The 18,925-nt window shown below is 42.7% G+C and overlaps 1 protein-coding gene across 1 annotated transcript in view; it reads right to left on the bottom strand.

The window, feature by feature from the left end:
* Window positions 1–308: 308 nt before the first annotated feature.
* Window positions 309–18,925, bottom strand: part of LOC144492862 (uncharacterized) — a 96,677-nt gene continuing 78,060 nt past the window's right edge. Inside the window, exons 15-21 of the mRNA XM_078211395.1 lie at window positions 18,675–18,844; window positions 18,076–18,178; window positions 15,558–15,719; window positions 13,503–13,581; window positions 10,479–10,578; window positions 9,426–9,631; window positions 309–3,027 (exon numbers count right to left, since the gene is read on the bottom strand). Coding sequence (XP_078067521.1) covers window positions 2,882–3,027; window positions 9,426–9,631; window positions 10,479–10,578; window positions 13,503–13,581; window positions 15,558–15,719; window positions 18,076–18,178; window positions 18,675–18,844 — 966 coding nt within the window. The 3' untranslated portion in view covers window positions 309–2,881. The remainder of the gene's footprint in view (window positions 3,028–9,425; window positions 9,632–10,478; window positions 10,579–13,502; window positions 13,582–15,557; window positions 15,720–18,075; window positions 18,179–18,674; window positions 18,845–18,925) is intronic.

Raw genomic sequence — 18,925 nt, 5'->3', positions numbered from 1 at the left:
ATGGGCTGGTGTCACATGAATCCTGATTTAGTCAGCACCCAGGCAGGGTGGGGGAGGGGGTGCTGGCAGCGTGGAGAGAGAGAGAGAGAGAGCGACACACATTGAGAAGAGCAGATTAAACAAGAGAAATTACTAATGAGCACTGAAAATTAAAAAAACAGGACATTATTAATTCCTTTTTTTATCATTGATAAACCCATATATTCTAATGGATTCTCCCTGCAAGTGTAAGTGTATCTCAATTTATATTTTCAGGAATTAGTTCAGCTTGAAAAAGCTTTTAAACAGTCAACAGACACAAAAGAATGTGACATATTTAATATTTTATTATCCACCATTGCTCTAGGATGAAATTATAGCCCAGCTTTCCACTTCTCATTTCTTAAGTTCAATTTGAAAAAAGAAACTATATTAGCATCATGCAAGTCAAATTCAGCTCCACTGAGATCCATCGATTTTGCACCAAAAAGCTATTCTCAATTTAGGTTGGAGGCCAGGGAAAGCCTTTATGTTTTCTTATTAAAACTTAAATACCAGCTGATCAGACACAGAAATATATTACAGCACGCAAACATTGAAATGCAAATTGTGTCAGAAAATAGCAGCGACAAACCATTAAGCAATGGTCTAAAGATAAACAGATTTTTAAAAATATTATAAATGAGGTAAAGGCATACAGTCTTACCTCAATTCTCGAGTGCTCATTCATACCTTCCTTGCTTAACAAATCGATTTTAACCAGAAAATTACCGGGAGGAGCAAATGCTTTTTCATAAGTGAAATGTGGTCCAGTTGTAAACGGAGGGATAAATAGCTAACTAGTCCATCAACCAGAAAATCAGAGAGTTGGATCCAACATTGCTTGCTACTGGTGTGAACAATCACCTGTCTTTCATTAGTATGTTCAGTTAATCCTTGATCGGGTTGTTAAACATAGATGGTGAGGGGAAGAGAGGAAGGAATGCATAAATATTACCACTGTGAGATAGACAAACTACTTCAATTAGAACTTAAAAGCAACATCACAGCAAGTTCCCAATCATCATGTATGGCTGACTGGATGATACAAAATGAATGAAGCAGGGTCACCGTATATAAAGTGCACCCACGCAATTCACTGTTCTGAAGGAAATGCTTCAAATTTGAATTCCTGCCATGAGATGAAGAGGATCATGATATATACAGCAAAGGCAAGGCTGGTTCACTTTACAGCAGTACATGAACTAAACACAAGAGGTGGCAATGCAACCGGAAGGGAGCTTCAACATTTACAAGGAGCATTGTTCACCTCCTTTCTGTTAATGTTGCAACAATAAAACAAGGACATTTTGGGATGCAGAGTACACGCTGCTATGCAACACTGGGAACAATCCAAATGTTTGAAGGGTCGAGACAAACAACAAAAAAGGAATCCAACAAAAACTAAATCCTCAACTGAACTTGATAATGAAACAGCAATTACCTAACTGGGCAATTTAGAGCTATATTTCTACTGTAGTAACAGCATTACATCTCCCCAGGTGCAGCAGTGTTTCTCTAACCCATTTTAGCCAGCTGGATGTTATGACTCATGAACTGATTCTATTTATGATCCTTTCCTAACATAGCCTTTTCCTATGGTATTTATTTTCTTAACGACATCAGTGATGTTATATGTGTAAGGGAAGTAAATGGGCATTTAGAATCAGTGCAAAAAGCTAATTTGCTAAATGTGCCCTATTAATCTATACAATAGAATCAGTTTAAGCACAAGAACTGGCACAATCTCAGCAAAAACTTCTTACAAATGATCACTAATGGAGGTAAAAGCTATACAGAAAAGTCACATAACAAAATACAACAGAAAGACCACTCTCCAAACCAGCGAGAAGCTACTGCTAAGTACTTCGCCAATACTTGCAGCAGCATCTGACACATCTCTGTGCAGCAATTCTTCGGGCCTGCTCACGGACCAAATGCTTAATGCAACCAACCCTGGAATTCAGTTTCACTCACTGTTCAGTTAGAAAAGGCAAGAACTTTTAGCAGAAGGCGTGCAAAGACTGAAAAGATTCTTATTCATTTACCTAGCCTCCCACTCAATAACTTTCTGGGTGGGATATCCAAATCCAGCAGCTCAATGTAATGAGGAATGATAGACACAGGCATACATTCCATCATGCTTTGGTACAAAGTGTTGGAATGTTCCTGAGAATACCTTGAACAAGGCAATGAGATGAAACAATCTATGGATGCAGGAAATTGAACTGACAGAAAATGCTGGAAATGCTCAGCAGCTCAGACAACGCTGGAGAGATAAACAGGAGTTAATGTTTCAGTTTGATGGCCCTTCATTTGTGACCTGACAAAGACCCTGGTCCTGAAACAGTAACTCATTTTTTTTAGCTCCACAGATACTGCCAGACCTGCTGAGTATTTCCAGCAATCTTCTTTTTAATTTCAGCAAGAGAATGTTCAGGATTGAAACTCAATAAATCAGATCAAGGTTTCATGCTGTTACATTTCCAGTGTAACTGTTGAGGCCTACAATCAGGGAACAGACCTATTGATGGTTCACAGAAAATAGTGGGAATGTGAGGAAGGCTCATGAGAAAACTTCCATGAAAATATAGATACTTAATGACAAAGCTGGGATACAAAGTCTTTAAGAAAATAGTTTTTGTACAAACATTTGAAATGGTTTCTTTAAAAGAAATTCAAGATTCAAGTATACAAAGGCAACAGATTTCAGTCATTTCAGAAAGTTAAATATTTAAAACAGAAAAAAAAAAGCACATCTTGATTCATGTTATCAAGTCCACTGAGTGCATTTATCAGTCGTTGATTGATTGACAGACAAATGACATTTTGGCAGTCGAGTCTTTTTGCACAAAGTGCTATTTCATTTCAGCTTCTTGCCTCCCAGTTGAGGCCGAAGTAGCAGGGACCCAGGTATCCATTCATTGGGACTGGACACCATCTCTTGCCAAAGAGTCGCCTCTTCTTCTGTGGAGTCCATCCATTCTACTGGGATTCCATAACTATATCCTTCAAAACATGAACAAGAGCAGTGTGAAAGTTTACTCGCCCTAGCGCCTACGCACACACGCGCACCACTTTTTGTTACATTTACAGGAGTGTCAATGACCAGGAATATTTCAAACAACAGGCTAGGCACAGAAGAAAATGGTCTTATTTTGAGATCATGTTGGAACTAGGTTAACTACAGGCAACATTGATGAGTCGAGCAATATGGAATTTCTCCAATTGCTGCTGTTGAGGCTCCAGAGACACTGGCTCCCTGACTGGGCCGGCAACATCGAAATTCCAGCAACATCGAAATTCCAGCAACATCGAAATTCCAGCAACATCGAAATTCCAGCAACATCGAAATTCCAGCAACATCGAAATTCCACTTGCCATCCTTTAAAAGGAAAGCAAGGAAAGGAAAGGCAGCCAATTAGGAGACTGGTGCACTTGTGCGGCAACTCTGACACTGGAACCCCAAAGTCCACAGTAGAATTCAAAGCAATATATTGGAGGGAATGAGAAACTGTCTATCCATATACTGTATATATATTTTTTACGTTATATCCAATCAAAAACCAAATTGGTTTAAAGTCCCTACAAGAGAGGCATTACAGATCCAAGGTGACAAGACAGGCCCCACTTTTCCTGCCTTGGGGTTGATCAACAAGATCCAAGCTAATAGGGGGAGGCATTACACCCCCTCCAGTGCTTGATCTGAGGTTCATCTTAGCCAAAAGGCCTAGATGGCATTTTTAAAAAATGTTTCAAATGAAGTCTCAGTGTAACCTCATTGATTTCTATCAAGTGTAGGATTTGATTTATTATTGTCACATGTATTAGCATACAGTGAAAAGTATTGTTTCTTGCGAGCTATACAGACAAAGCATACCGTTCATAGAGAAGGAAACGAGAGAGTGCAGAATGCAGTGTTATAGTCATAGCTAAGGTGTAGAGGAAGATCAACTTAATGCAAGGTCCATTCAAAAGTCTGATGGCAGCAGGGAAGAAGCTGTTCTTGAGTTGGTTGGTACGTGAACTCAGACTTTTGTATCGTTTTCCTGACGAAAGAAGGTGGAAGATAGGACCCCACGCACCCCGGGCATTCTATGTTATGCTGGCTGCTTTTCTGAGGCAGCGGGAAGTGTAAACAGAGTCAATGGATGGGAAGCTAGATTGTATGATGGATTGGGCTACATTCAAGACCTTGCGTAGTTTCTTGCGGTCTTGGGCAGAGCAGAAGACATACCGAGCTGTGATACAACCAAAAAGAATGCTTTCTAAGGTGCATCTGTAAAAGTTGGAGAGAATTGTAGCTGACATGCCAAATTTCCTTAGTCTTCTGAGAAAGTAGAGGCGTTGGTGGACTTTCTTAACTATAGTGTCGTCATGGGGGGGACCAGGACAGGTTGTTGGTGATCCGGACACCTAAAAACTTGAAGCTCTCGACCCTTTCTACTTCATCCCCGTTGATGTAGACAGGGGCATATGCTCCTCCATGCTTCCTGAACTTGTTTTGTTGACATTGAGGGAGAGATTATTGTTGCCACACCAGTTCACCAGATTCTCTATCTCATTCCTGTACTCTGTCTCTTCATTGTTTGAGATCCGACCCATTACGGTGGTGTCGTCAGCAAACATGAAAATCAAGCTGGAGGGGAATTTGGCCACACAGTCATAAGTGTATAAGGAGTATAGTAGGGACAGAGAACCCGTGTGGGGCACCGGTGTTGAAGATGATCTTGGAGGAGATGTTGCTGCCTATCCTTAGTGATTGTGGTCTGTGGGTTAGGAAGTTCAGGATCCAGTCGCAGAGGGAGGGGCCAAGGCCCAGGCCACGGAGTTTGGAGATGACTTTCACAGGAATAATGGTGTTGAAGACCGAGCTGTAGTCAATAAATAGGAGTCTGACATAGGTGTCTTTGTTATCTAGGTATTCCAGGGTTGAGTGCAGGGCCAGGGAAATGGCGTCTGCTGTGGTGGTAAACAAACTGTAGTGGATCCAGGCAGTCCAGGAGGCTGGAATTGATTCGTGCCATGACTAGCCTTTCGAAGGACTTCATAATAATGGATGTCAGAGCTACCGGCCGATAGTCATTAAGGCACGCTGCTTGGCTTTTCTATGGTACTGGGATGGTGGTTGTCTTCTTGAAGCAGATAGAGACCTCAGATTGTTGTAAAGAGAGGTTGAAGAGGTCTGCGAATACCCCCACCAGCTGATCTGCCAGGATCTGAGTGCTCGTCTGGGTACCCCATCCGGGCCAGTTGCTTTCTGTGGGTTGACCTTCGAGAAAACTGCTCTGACATCTGCAATAGTGACCTCAGATAGAGGTTCATCCAAGGTTTTCGGGATGGAGGGCATGTTCTCACTGACCTCTTGCTCAAAACAGGTGTAGAATGCATTGAGCTCATCAGGGAGGGGTGCGTTGGAGCCGGTGATTTTACATGCCTTCATCTTGTAGCCTGTTATGTCTTGCAGACCTTACCATAGTCGGCGTGGTTGTGTGTGGCTAGCCTGGGACTCAAGCTTTGTCCAGTACTGTCTTTTGGCATCTTTGATGGATCTCCTTTGATCATATCTGGCTTTCTGTATAGGTCAGGGTTGTCTGACTTGAACGCCACAGACCTGGACTTCAGCAAGCAGTGGATATCCCTGTTCATCCATGGTTTCCAGTTGGGAAACATGCGGATTTGCCTCTTCTTCACACTTACTAATGAAGTCAGTTACTCTAATGGCGTACTTGTTCAGGCTGGTGACAGAGTTTTTAAATACTGACCAGTCCATTGATTCCAAGCTGTCCCGTAGGAGATCACCCGATTCGTCAGACAACATTGCACAACTCAGGATCAGCAAACTACACTTGATCTTAACCAAAAGGCTGTCTATCTATATATTTACTACAAAGCAATGTCAAATTAAGCATTGCATTTTAGGGAGACTCTAAATGAGGAATTGGTGATTCCTGCTGACAGGTGTGTGGTGTAATTGTGCTCCACAGTATTGTACGATGTGGAAGCTGTGTTTTTGTTTTATGCACCTGCAGTTCTAACAAATTAGCATTCCTGCATATACTGCCCAGTCCTGAATGGTAACTGCAAAAGTTACACGATGATCATGCAGATATGGATGCCTATTTATCCATATGTCAATAGATAACATTAGGCACAATAAATCACAACTCTAACAGCAATAAAACTAAACAATAATTATAGCAGATATGTGCATCATTTAAGAATGTTCATAGTGACTATGCACAGGATGAGAATTATAAACAAACAGAATTCATTTGGGGAGAGTTATTATCAGAAAAACAGTTAAGTGTCACATGCAACTTGGGACTCCTTGCAATTGCAATGCAGCATTTTTTTTTACAATGGTAGCGTCACCCTTTCCAATTATTTGTTTAAGATGATGTTTCCTCCAGATTAATGATCGTAGGAATAAAGCAGATTTTCTTCTCTCTCTACCTGAGCACCCATCCAATCTCAATTCTGCCATCCTGTTTGGCTGCTATCTCAGCCTCGACACCCTTAGGCTAAAGCTTGATCTTCAGCAGAGCCTCCTGCCCCACATCTGAATCATTAAAAGGCTATGGGTAGGATTTTACGGCCTCACTGGTTCCGAAACCATAATATCCTGCCCGAGGTCAAGGGACCTTCCTATGCTCCGCCCCTTGCCCGCTCCAATTCCAGCCTATTCCTTTTCCCCTTCATCTGTAAAACATTGTCCGCTGTCTTTCTTGCCCCTTCCACATGGCTGTTGAAGAATTAATTTCTACAAAATTCTCCTTGCTGCCCATCCTATGTCCACAAATTACAGGCCATTTAGAAGCCCATTGACTATTTTTTTCTTGCACAATACGCCACGGACTGATTCCATCATCCCGTGAATTACTTTATCGTTTTCCTTATTTCCAAATCCATCCTTGTCCATCCAGTCTCCGTCAAAAGTCTCACAACACCAGGCTAAAGTCCAACAGGTTTATTTGGTAGCAAAAGCCACTAGCTTTCGGAGCGCTGCCCCTTTGTCAGGTTAGTGGGAGTTCTGTTCACAAACAGGGCATATAGACACAAACTCTATTTACAAAATAATGGTTGGAATGCGAGTCTTCACAGGTAATCAAGTCTTAAAGGTACAGACAATGTGAGTGGAGAAAGCGTTAAGCACAGGTTAAAGAGACAGGACAGTTAGTGAGATTTTGCAAGTCCAGGCAAGTTATGGGGGTTACAGATCGTGTGACATGAACCCAAGATCCCGGTTGAGGCCGTGCTCATGTGTGCGGAACTTGGCTATCAGTCTCTGCTCAACGACTCTGCGCTGTCGTGAAGGCCGCCTTGGAGAACGCTTACCCGGAGATCAGAGGCCGAATGCCCGTGACCGCTGAAGTGTTTCCCAACAGGAAGAGAACACTCTTGCCTGGTGAGAACACCATCCACCAGGTACACAGTACATACTCTTGCAACTCGGCCAGCGTTGTCTACCTGATACGCTGCAGGAAAGGATGTCCCGAGGCATGGTACATTGGGGAGAACATGCAGACGCTACAACAAAGGATGAATGAACACCGCTCAACCATCACCAGGCAAGAGTGTTCTCTTTCTGTTGGGAAACACTACAGCGGTCACGGACATTCGGCCTCTGATCTTCGGGTAAGCGTTCTCCAAGGCGGCCTTCACGACACATGACAGCACAGAGTCGCTGAGTAGAGACTGATAGCCAAGTTCCGCACACATGAGGACGGCCTCAACCGGGATCTTGGGTTCATGTCACACGATCTGTAACCCCCACAACTTGCATGGACTTGCAAAATCTCACTAACTGTCCTGTCTGGAGACAATACACATCTCTTTAACCTGGGCTTAACGCTCTCTCCACTCACATTGTCTGTACCTTTAAGACTTGATTACCTGTAAAGACTCGCATTCCAACCATTATTTTGTAAATTGAGTTTGTGCCTTTATATGCCCTGTTTGTGAACAGAACTCCCACTCACCTGACAAAGGGGCAGCGCTCCAAAAGCTAGTGGCTTTTGCTACCAAATAAACCTGTTGGACTTTAACCTGGTGTTGTGAGACTTCTTACTGTGTTTACCCCAGTCCAACGCCGGTATCTCCACATCATGACACCCAGTCTCCTCCAACCTTGCCTCAACATGCAGCCTCCTGGAAAATATACATTACAAGCAAAATTTTCCGCTGCAAAAAAACAAAGTGTCTTAACGACAAGAAAACCGGTGCAATCAGTGCCAGTCTGGACTGCAATCTCTCCACATTTTTGGGAGAGCGGCAAATTGCGCATCAGTTTGGGGGGCTGGGGGCGGAATAAACACACCAATGAGCCTGATTGCAAAGCACTTGGGCACCATTTTGAAAGGGCGCCCTGATCTCAGTGCAATGGGAGACCCCCTCTCTCCCCTCCCATATATCGTGACCCCCCCCCCACCTTATCAGTAGCATGTTTCCCCACCCCTCCCCAACACAGGTCACCAGTGTTGGAGCACTCTCAATGGGTCCCCCGATCATGACCGTCCTCCATCATGACTCCTGACATGCCCTCCCTTCAAGCTCCACCCCTGCACGGCCCCCCGAAGTCCCCCCATCATAGCCCCCCACGCAGACCCCACACCCATTCAGGTCCTATTCCCTTGACACTGCTCCGGCCACGTACCCAACCATGGGGGGCTTCAATGGCCTCCAAAGCCCCTGGCATGGCCTTCGCGCCTGGTCTCTGCTAGTGGAGAGCAGTACTGATTCTCGCTAGTATTGTACCGCACGCGAAGGTTGGAAGATTCCAGGAACTGGGGGAATCTGGCATCAAACAGGCTAAGCACATTTAAATGCAACTTTAAATATGTTAATTAACCTTGCACCCTTTGTAACATTAGAAAGGGACCTGAACGATTGCAAACTGTTTTGCGCCAAGTGCAAAACCACACGTTAATTTTTGGGATCAGTGCAATCTGCTCCAGGCGTGGCGAGGTTGGAAAATCGCCCTGAATTTGTCTGTTCATCATTTTACTTTGGTTACTTTATAGACATCACCGACAAGAGGCAGTCATTGCCCATACAAACAAAAATTGGATCCCAGCAGCAGCACTGTTCAGTTCAGTTGGCTAGACGACTGGTTAGGTGACGCAGAGCGAAGCCAACAGCATGGGTTCAATTCCCGTACCAGCTGAGGTTATTCATGAAGGGCTACCTTCTCAACCTTGCCGCTCGCCTGAGACATGATGGTCCTCAAGTTAAATCGCCACCAGTCACCACCCTTTGAGGGGGCAAGCAGCCTGTGGTAATCTGGGACTATGGCGATTGTACCTTTACTGGTCAATCAGCACCTACAACCAGACCAACCACCTTGCCACAGAAAACTACAGCCCTCAAAAAAATTCCACAAGCCCAAACAAGAATGATGCATTTACCAGTGCCAAAGCCCAGTCGCAGTCCACCCAGAAAGTGATTGGTCAGCTTTTCATGGTCCCATACAGTCAGCTCAACACAGGCTTCCTTAAGATCCTCCGGTCTGAAGCCATCATACACAATAGTGTGGTTATAAATAGGGTTAGTGTCCTTCTTCACAATCCGAGTCTTCTGGTAGCTCTTCTTACTTGTGTCGGGAAGCACGTAACTGAGGATAAATAATGAGGGGAGTTAAAGTGGTCTTGTGGGGGGCGGGGGTGGAGAGAGATTGTGGGCATGGTGGAGGTTTGGCGGGGAGGGGGGGTAGATTAATGAGCCAAACCGACACCATTTCTGATTCCACCACAAGTTAGTGGTGCCTCAGGATTAAATGGGAGTCACATGCCTTTCCCATGCCTTCTGAAGGCTGCCCAAAAATCCTGTTGGGTTTGCCTGTGGCCCAGGGGTGGAGGTGTATCTCATACACTGGCACTCAGTGCCTGTTAAAGGCTTTGGCATCAGAAAGGGTGGGTGGAGGGAAAGGGAGGGGTGCTGAAAGGCACCCTCAGACATTGCCCCATCTCACAGACCCCCACCCCAACTCCTATCCCACCAATCACCTTTGGTCTGTGGTGCCAGGATAATCCTGGACCTCTGGTGGTTGCCTTGTCATCAGTTGCTAAGCCACCAGCTGTCAACACCCCCACTGGAAGCATGAGGAGCTCTTGGCCTCTGATTGGATGACAGCTCAGTGGGTGGGGCTTCCACCAACCAGGTATCTTAATCCCGGGGAAGGCTCGATGGTGACCACCCATGTGCCTGAAGAGCGCTTGACTCAGTCAGGCCTCCCCCACAGACCTGATGGGGGTTCCTCACCAGTTTTCCAACTGGTGGTTGAGACCCCTCTCACAGTCTGATAAATCAGACACTGGCTGAGATTCTATGAATGACAAGAAATAGATGAGACAATGAGAAAAAGAAATTCTGCTATCCCCCCAAATCTCTTGTGGATTTGAAAAAGGAGTGAGCCTGTGAATTCTCTGCAGGATATACATTAGAGATAGGTATTAAAGTACCATTTCACAAACGAATCTACTCCAGATGATCGAAGCTGGGGCAAGTCCTTGGCATTTTTCATCCAGATGTGAACCTCTCCAGTGAGTGGATCTCCAGCACCTTAACAAATTAGACATAAACTCAAATTAATCCTTTCAAGACTAAATATATCTACTTTGTAAAGCAGAGGTGTAAATTAAAATTATTAAGTGGAATTGAAGAATTATATTAGGTTAGGTTGATTGGCCGTGCTAAATTGACCTTAGTGTCAGGGGGATTAGCAGAGTAAATATGTGGGGTTACAAGAATAGGGCCTGGGTGGGATTGTGGTCAGTGCAGACTCGATGGGCCGAATAGCCTCCTTCTGCGCTGTAGGGATTCTGTGATTCTATATTGAGGTGTTTCAATCATTTTGTGGCTGATCAGGACTAAATCTTCCTCACTCCACTGCAAAAGGACTATGAGCAAAAACAAAGCACTCCAAGATCATGGTTCAATCACCATACAATCTGCTATGTATGAGAAATCAAAGTGGGAAGAAGCAAATGGTCCTCGCTGCTCTCCCCTACCAGGATAAACAATAGAATTTAGAAGGCTGAGGGGGGATCTTATAGAGACCTATAAGATAATGAAGGGGCTGGATAGGGTAGAGATGGAGAGATTCTTTCCACTTAGAAAGGAAGCTAGAACTAGAGGGCACAGCCTCAAAATAAAGGGAGGTCAGTTTAGGACAGAGTTGAGGAGGAACTTCTTCTCTCAGAGGGTGGTGAATCTCTGGAATTCTCTGCCCACTGAAGTGGTGGAGGCTACCTCGTTGAATATGTTTAAATCACGGATAGATGGATTCCTGATCGGTAAGGGAATTAGGGGTTATGGGGATCAGGCGGGTAAGTGGAACTGATCCACTTCAGATCAGCCATGATCTTATTGAATGGCGGGGCAGGCTCGAGGGGCTAGATGGCCTACTCCTGCTCCTATTTCTTATGTTCTTATAGAAACCTAAACTGTACTTGAAATGCACAGAACAGGGAGAAGCACTATATTAATTACCAGAATGTAGCAGTATAGTGGGCAGATGATTTTGAAACCTTCCATTACTGATTCTCCAGAAATATTTAGCCTGCTCATTGTAAAGCTGGAAATGGTAAGAACTCAGTGTGGTAGTCAGGTAAACTTTATAGAGACATCACAATGAAGAGTCTGTATCACTAATCACTCCAATCTGCCCATGACTACATTCTGCACTCTCTCCTTTCCTTCTCTATGAATGGTATGCTTTGTCTGTACAGCATGCAAGAAACAATACTTTTCACTGTATACTAATACATGTGACACTAATAAATCAAATTTCACTTGATAATAAAAGTTCATTTATTATACATTACTCCTGCCAAGTTAAAGCAGTAAGGAAGTGATGTTGACATTTGTCCCACTCGGGTTGAACCAAATTTGTAGCTCCAGAGAAAGATACTAGCACAAGGAAAGAAAGGGGGCTCATCTCAACATTAGAGATTGCCTTTGGTCAGGACAGTCCCATTAGTTCATAAAAAACTATGGCACAGACCCACAGTCTTACATGTCTATGCCCTCCACTTCCCACAGTGATATATGTTTTCAATAGGATTAGATTAAATGTTCAAACTCATTTCAAAAAACTATTGCTTTTTTATATGGGGCAAAGGTCATTTGGCACAATAACTTTGCCCTTCTCGAGTGATCTCAACTCTCTTACCCATCCACCTTCTCAGCATAGCTCCCTGCAAGCTGCCTCTATAAATCACCCTTTGATCCGATTTGTACTCTCTGCTTCAATGGTCTTTCCCATGAGTTTGCCCCAAGCAGCTAGTATCCATGGTGCAAATGCTCAGTCTAAATTCACAATACTTTCATTATTTTTAAAGCACATCTTCTAGTTTCTGGGCCTGGATTAACCATCCATCACCATAAGATTTATGCTACCTTCCATATCTCTTTCCTCCTCCCACCCCCATCCATGCCACCACCACGAGAACAAAGCTAACTTTTTTAATCTGCTCTTATAAGATTTCATCCAAAATAGCAATAATGAGCATGATATTATTAAATTCTAATGACGTTTATTTCTGACTTATACCTCACACCGATTGTTCATCCCAGCATTAGGTAGACAGGGTTCTTGTTTGGACAGAACAATTTAAGTATTCCAGAGACCTGTTATCTTCTTGCCATCATTCCGCCATTGAATTATGAATCCACTTGACTAGAGGAACTGAGGTTCCACATATATACATATGCATTCACCAACATACAAACATACATACGAATTAGGAGCAGCTGTAGACCACCCGGACCCTCAAGCCTGCTCCACCATTCAATAATATGTGGCTGATCTAGTTGGAACCTCAACCCCATATTCCCCACCTAGCCCCGATAACGTTCCATCCCCTTGTTAATGAAGAATTTATCTAGCTCTGCCTTAAAATCATTCAAAGACTCCCTAACATCCTCTCCACATCCATTTTATCAATACCCCTCACTGAGTATTTGCTGTTGTTTCAATGAACTGAGAAAGGTGTCTTTATACAATGCTTGTTAGCCAATAGCAGTTTTTTAGTCAGAGGGATTCCTGTTTACTGGCAAAATAGTAAAGTGTGTGTGTGTGTGTGTGTGTGTGGGTGGGGGGGGGGGGGGGGGGGGGGGAAAGAGAGAGAGAGAGAGAGCAGTGGAGAGGGGGTGCCTTCTCCAGCCCTGTTGCATACAAAGGAAATCTGAAGGCAGGGGAAATCTTACAGAAAATGGAGGTGAAAGTTGCCAGATGCTATCAGCATTGTGCAGTGTGACTGTGTCATAGAATGCTGGAAGACAGGTTTGTGTTTTTGCAGCATTCATCGGAGGCTGCACACAAAGAGACAAGGCGAGAATTTGGAAGGGATATACATTGATAAATCTCAGCTACCTTGAGAAGGGGGACCCAAACTGTCGAATAGGGACAATATCACTGGAATTTATATGCTCTTTGCTGGACTATACTTAGAAGCACCTTTGAAGGATAGATTGATTTTTACCTAAAGCGCCCGGTGGTACATATTTGATGGCAAGGTTTATCTCCCCTCTGTGATCTATTCCAACTCCCACAGCAGGACTCTGCAAAAAAAAAGTTTTTTAAAAAATTTAAAGTTGTACATAAAGTGATCCGTTCAGTCATAGTTTGCTTATTTGATGATCAGTGGAAAAATGCCTACTCAGAATAGAAACCTTATCCCTTGCAGGAAAATATATAGGAAAACAGCATTGTCACTACAGAATTATTGATTGAAAATTCCATCATTTCTTCCCCTCCAATCAAAATATTCACTGGTCTGATATTTTGTTTTAGGAAAAGGAACAGTAAAATTTAACTTCCATCCTCAATGTAGAATGTGCAATGTGTCCTTGACTTTGCCTTCTGAATAGTAATGAATGTAGTTTAAAAATCTTTATATTAGATAACTTTCACACATACAGATCCTAACTACACATGTTTACTTTCTGTTTTCAAGTTTGCCATATGTTGGTCAACTCCCTTGCTCCCACCCATTTTAATTCCCTCCATCCACAATTTGAATTGAAATTATCTGCGTCAATTTGGCATCCTAATGACACCCTCCTGCCACTGGTGGCAGCATTGTACACCTTTTTGACAATTTCGAAAACTTCCAGGAGCAGAAATTGCAATAAAGGCGGGGCAGTAAAACGTGGCAAATTCCATTGACTTCGGCCGGAACGGAGCATCCCACTGGCAAGAGGGGCGGCAACAATCCACCCCAGGTATACTGCAGAGAAACTCCAAGGGAGAATATTTTGTTCACATAGTGCTAGCTATGTGTGTTTTTATTTCCATCGAGAGCACTGAAGCAAGCAGTAGCGGTAGCCTGTGGTGGCATTGCGTGCCCCATAAGTCGACAAACATGGAACAAACCTTTTCTTTTGAAGCATGAATCAAACCAAATTCTCTCTTTCCCAAAGTCAGAACTAACTAACTGCAAGTAAATGAAAATAGGGACAAAATGTCCATGGTTAAAATGGGGACTGTATGTTATGCACCTATATTTTATTGAAAAAAAATCTTACCACTGCATACCCAGCCAGCTTCACCTAAAGATTACACAGCGCCACAGGAGATTGACTCATCATAATCATTTGTGCTGCAATGCACATCAGCCCAAGGCAGCTCTGAACCAATTTTTGGACTAGATGCATTATTTTGCCTTCACATGCAATCCAGCTGCTGGGTTACTGCCTGGGCGTTATAATTGAAGACCTCTCTTTTTGGGTGCAATGTAGGACTTTAGCCAAGATATCTTAAAGAACACTACTTAATTGTGTATCGCTAGGGTCAAAGGTAGTACTTAAAGTTCTCTTTCACCTATCCACATTCTTTAAAACATTTAATTAAGTCAATTTGTGAGGAATGAGGACACAATGAACCATTATTTGCTGTAGCAGCTGTGTAGTTAGATTTGCACTTGCAAATTGAACTTTTTAATTTCCTTTGCCTAGCAGGTTGCTAATAATCTCACAGAAAAGGAATTTTCAGAAGGTGGGGGGAGGTGGATTGGCTTGGTCACATTTTGCTGATGGCAGCACATTAAGTGGCTGCAGTTCAGCAACAATCTTGTTCCACACAATAAATGACAATCTCTATTTGCATTTATCCTTACAATCTCCAATTCCTCTCCAGAGGCAGTCCTACATTGTACTGTGAAGTCAGCAAAATGAATGGAATATCTGTTTTTTTTTCAATAATCCAGTCTTCAGGGAAACAGGGTTTTCCAAAATGGTAACGCCAAAGACAAAGTCTTTGGTTAGAGCTAAAGAGATGAGAAGAAAAGGTGGCCCTTTTAGTATCTACATGCTATGAGGAGGGGAGTGGGGGCAGTGAATCCGATGCCTGGATCTCACATCCTGATAGCTAATGTGGTAGGTTTTGCATTATTCAAATCTTTGCAATTTTGGTCACAGGATTTGAACACCCTCATCATTGCTACTAGTCATTCCAAGAAGCATTTTTCAAAAAAGGCTGCAGCAAGGATCTGCAACAGGATTACAGTCAGGTTTGCAGCATTTAATGATTTACTTACTCTCGATTTGAGAAGATACCAGTTGAGTTCTCGGTTACTCCAGTCCCAGCTGGCCAAGTCCACATCCACTTCTCCCAGAAAACTGTTTCGGCCCAGAGTGTCATTGTGCCAGACAGATAGATTGAGCTTTTGGATTAGCAGAACACTCTTCTCAATTTTATACTGTGTGGGAGGGGAATAAAAAGTAATTACCGCAACAGAGATAGTTGTATAAAATCAATTTATTTGCCTGGTGGTTGGTGTAATTAAATAAAGCACTAATATTTTTCAAAGTCTTAACCAATGATTCCCTCAACCAATTATACCATAAAGGAAATTTATTCCATCGCTGTCTATAGAAGTACAAATTCACCATCATGCTTTTCAAATAGGGACTACATTTCAAAAATAATTCATAAACTGCAAAATGTTTTGGGACTACCCAAAGATATGAAATCTGCTATGTAAACAGGAATCTTCTTTTCCGCTCAAATCTTTGCTGTCAAGATACAATTCTAGGTCAGACAGAATTGATAAAAGTCGAGCTCTAATACTGGCAGCGAAATCAGACACAGCAGTTGTCAACTGTGTGTCTTGTAGAGTGCACAACATTAAATTGTAGAATTTGGCATAGTTAGCGCACAATTGGAAATGCCCTGTAGACGACCCATCATGATCGCTGGAGAAAAAATGAAATGGTCGCACCAATGCAGTGCATGGTATTGAACTGACATCTATTGGCAGGACGAAAGTTTAGATGACATTTTAATGGAGGATTAATAAGAAATAATTGACTGGCAATGGCACAAAACATGTGGCATCAGATCAGCCTCTTATTACATCAGTGCCTGATATTTAATTCCATTGACTGATTTGATTCCGGCCTTTCGTGCCATGGCCCAAGACAAATTTCTATCCCCAAACCTCTTATTGAGATGAAAGAACATAACCCTGCAACTCATCTGATCCCATCCTACAAGCTCTATAATAGCACCTGGAAACTTCCTGTATAATTACCACCATCCTTTGTGGCTAGCAGTCATTGAGATCAATCAGTACACAAGAGTCTGCACAACATAGTAGAATAATTTGTGCTGCACTCAACCTGAAAACTCTTGATGCAAAATTTGCTCCACTCCTCAAAACGGTTAATACAGACAAGTTATTCATTAGAATCCCATGCAGGTAAATTGGCCCATCAGTGGCCTAGGACTCAGAAGCAACAAACTATTGGAAGATTCTACCAAAGAGTTGTATATACCTTTAAGGCAAACCTCAGCTAAAGGTACAATAATTCCCTTTTTGAACAACTGTGTGTTTAAGGCAATCAGTTTCCATGGAAGGATAGTCAAGAATGAGATTGCTCGATCACAAACACTTGTTTGTACCACTGCTCAAGACAACTTTACACCTCATGGCCTTCAACTTCCAGCATTCAGAATAGCATATAGCTAAGAAAGCTACAGGTGCTCCCGAAGGAGAAAAGCAATCTGTAAGGAATGTTAATGTTTACACCATGATAGACAGACAAAAGGAAATTTGGAGAAAAATCAGAGCCTAGAACATGCTAACCAGGACTTTCTAAGAACGGATGAGAGGGAAGGAGATAAAGGGAGATTTATAAAAAAATAACTTCACATTCAAATTTTGAAGTGGTCCATATTATGTAGGCAAATATGGGAGGCAATTTGCACACAAGATGCCGCAAACAGTAAAGGAGGAGATCAATGAATCCGAAAAGAAAAGCGTGCGACTCAGAACTCTTTGCTCTTCTTCAAGTTGATCTCCAGGATCTTTAAAATTATCCTAAATAGGCAGGCTTAATTTAATGTTCTACTGACAAGATGGCAGCTTAGACAATGCACGACCTCCTTGTTACTGTACTTCATTGTTAACATAGAATGCCTAGATCAAACTTGGAAGTCACCTTCTCGGCCTTTTGGCTAAGATCAAGTGTGGTCTGGTGATGCTGCACTTGGTAGTGGCCATTGGGTTGCATTTAAGCTTCATATGATTCACATGAAGCAATTTTTAAAAGCGGTATCTCGGCCTTTTAGCTAAGATGCAAATGAGATCAAGCCTGTAGATCAGGCCCAAGGCAGGGTAGAGGGTTGTATGCCCTGTCTTATCAGCCTGGATCGGAAATGTCTCAACTTGTTGAGACTCTGAATTGGATTTGATTTGATTGAATTGGAAAAGTACAAAAAAAACTTGGAAGTCACCTACGTACCCACTGGAACCCTACCAACAGTCCAGTTGATGAACATAATCATCTTCATCTTGAAGGATGAACGATAAGAGGATATGTGCTCACACCCTGGACTGCAACAAAAGTTAATGGCAAACATAATGCTGTTACACATTGGTAAACAATCACTGCTGACTGATATGGTTTTGGCATGTGAAGAATTTTCTTCTGGCAAGGCTGGTCTAATCACAGAAGAACTTCAGGAATGAGGTTTCTATTTAATCTCTGGGCATTGAAAGCTATCTACAGTCCTCAAATTAATGCAAAGGAATGCAAATGCCACCGCCATACCTTCAATATTTCATTGTAAAGTGGATTAATGTTTCTCCTCTTGACAGAGGTCTTTCTCTTGCCCATACGTGCCTTGTCTGGAAGCAAGTAGGTCTTAACATATCTGCAATTACCCAAAACAACATGCTTCAACTGTTTGATGTATGATACAACATGGCCTTTCAAACATTGATACAATGATTAAAAAAAACTTTCTCTGCCCTTCTCCCCCACATTAGTGGTATTTGATAGCACAAATGACCCATAAAAGACCAGTGAGGCTCAATCTCAGCCTTTGCCAAGAAAAAGTGGTTTAAACTAGGTGAGAGCCAGACATGCTTCTGTGCTAGGGAAAGGGAAAAGAAGAGGATAAAGTCATCAAGAAAGTCTCACTCTGAGAATCAGTGTGCGGATATTGACCAGGGATAGAAAACCAGTAGTTTCTTCAAAGTTGAATATCCCAGGAAAATTACACGATAATGTTCCAATAACTTATTTTACTTGCATTGATATAAGATCTTTAAAGTAAAATCTGTTTTGAGAGTAAAGGTGGGGTGGGGGCATGGGGAAGAAGTGCTGGTTTCAAAAAACAAAGAAAAGCTAGAAAATTATTGACTTACGCATCAGTCCGACCCTTCTTTTCATCCACTACTGCCAGATCCTTACACTGACTCACATAAATCTGGAACTCTTTATTCTTTTCGTTGTAATCCAAAGCAAACTGAACTGACCCCTGGGCATCAATGCTGCCGAAATCACCACTGTAGACACTCATGATACTTCCACTCACCTGAAGGTGGCATTAACAGACAATTACTTCTAATTAAACCATCATAACACCAGACAGGTTAACAGGTACATGTGCACAGGG

The sequence above is a fragment of the Mustelus asterias genome, chromosome 4 (genome assembly GCF_964213995.1).
Source record: "Mustelus asterias chromosome 4, sMusAst1.hap1.1, whole genome shotgun sequence".
Taxonomy (NCBI): domain Eukaryota; kingdom Metazoa; phylum Chordata; class Chondrichthyes; order Carcharhiniformes; family Triakidae; genus Mustelus; species Mustelus asterias.
Note: the sequence above shows the minus strand (reverse complement) of the source record. Positions and strands in the feature narration are given on the sequence as shown.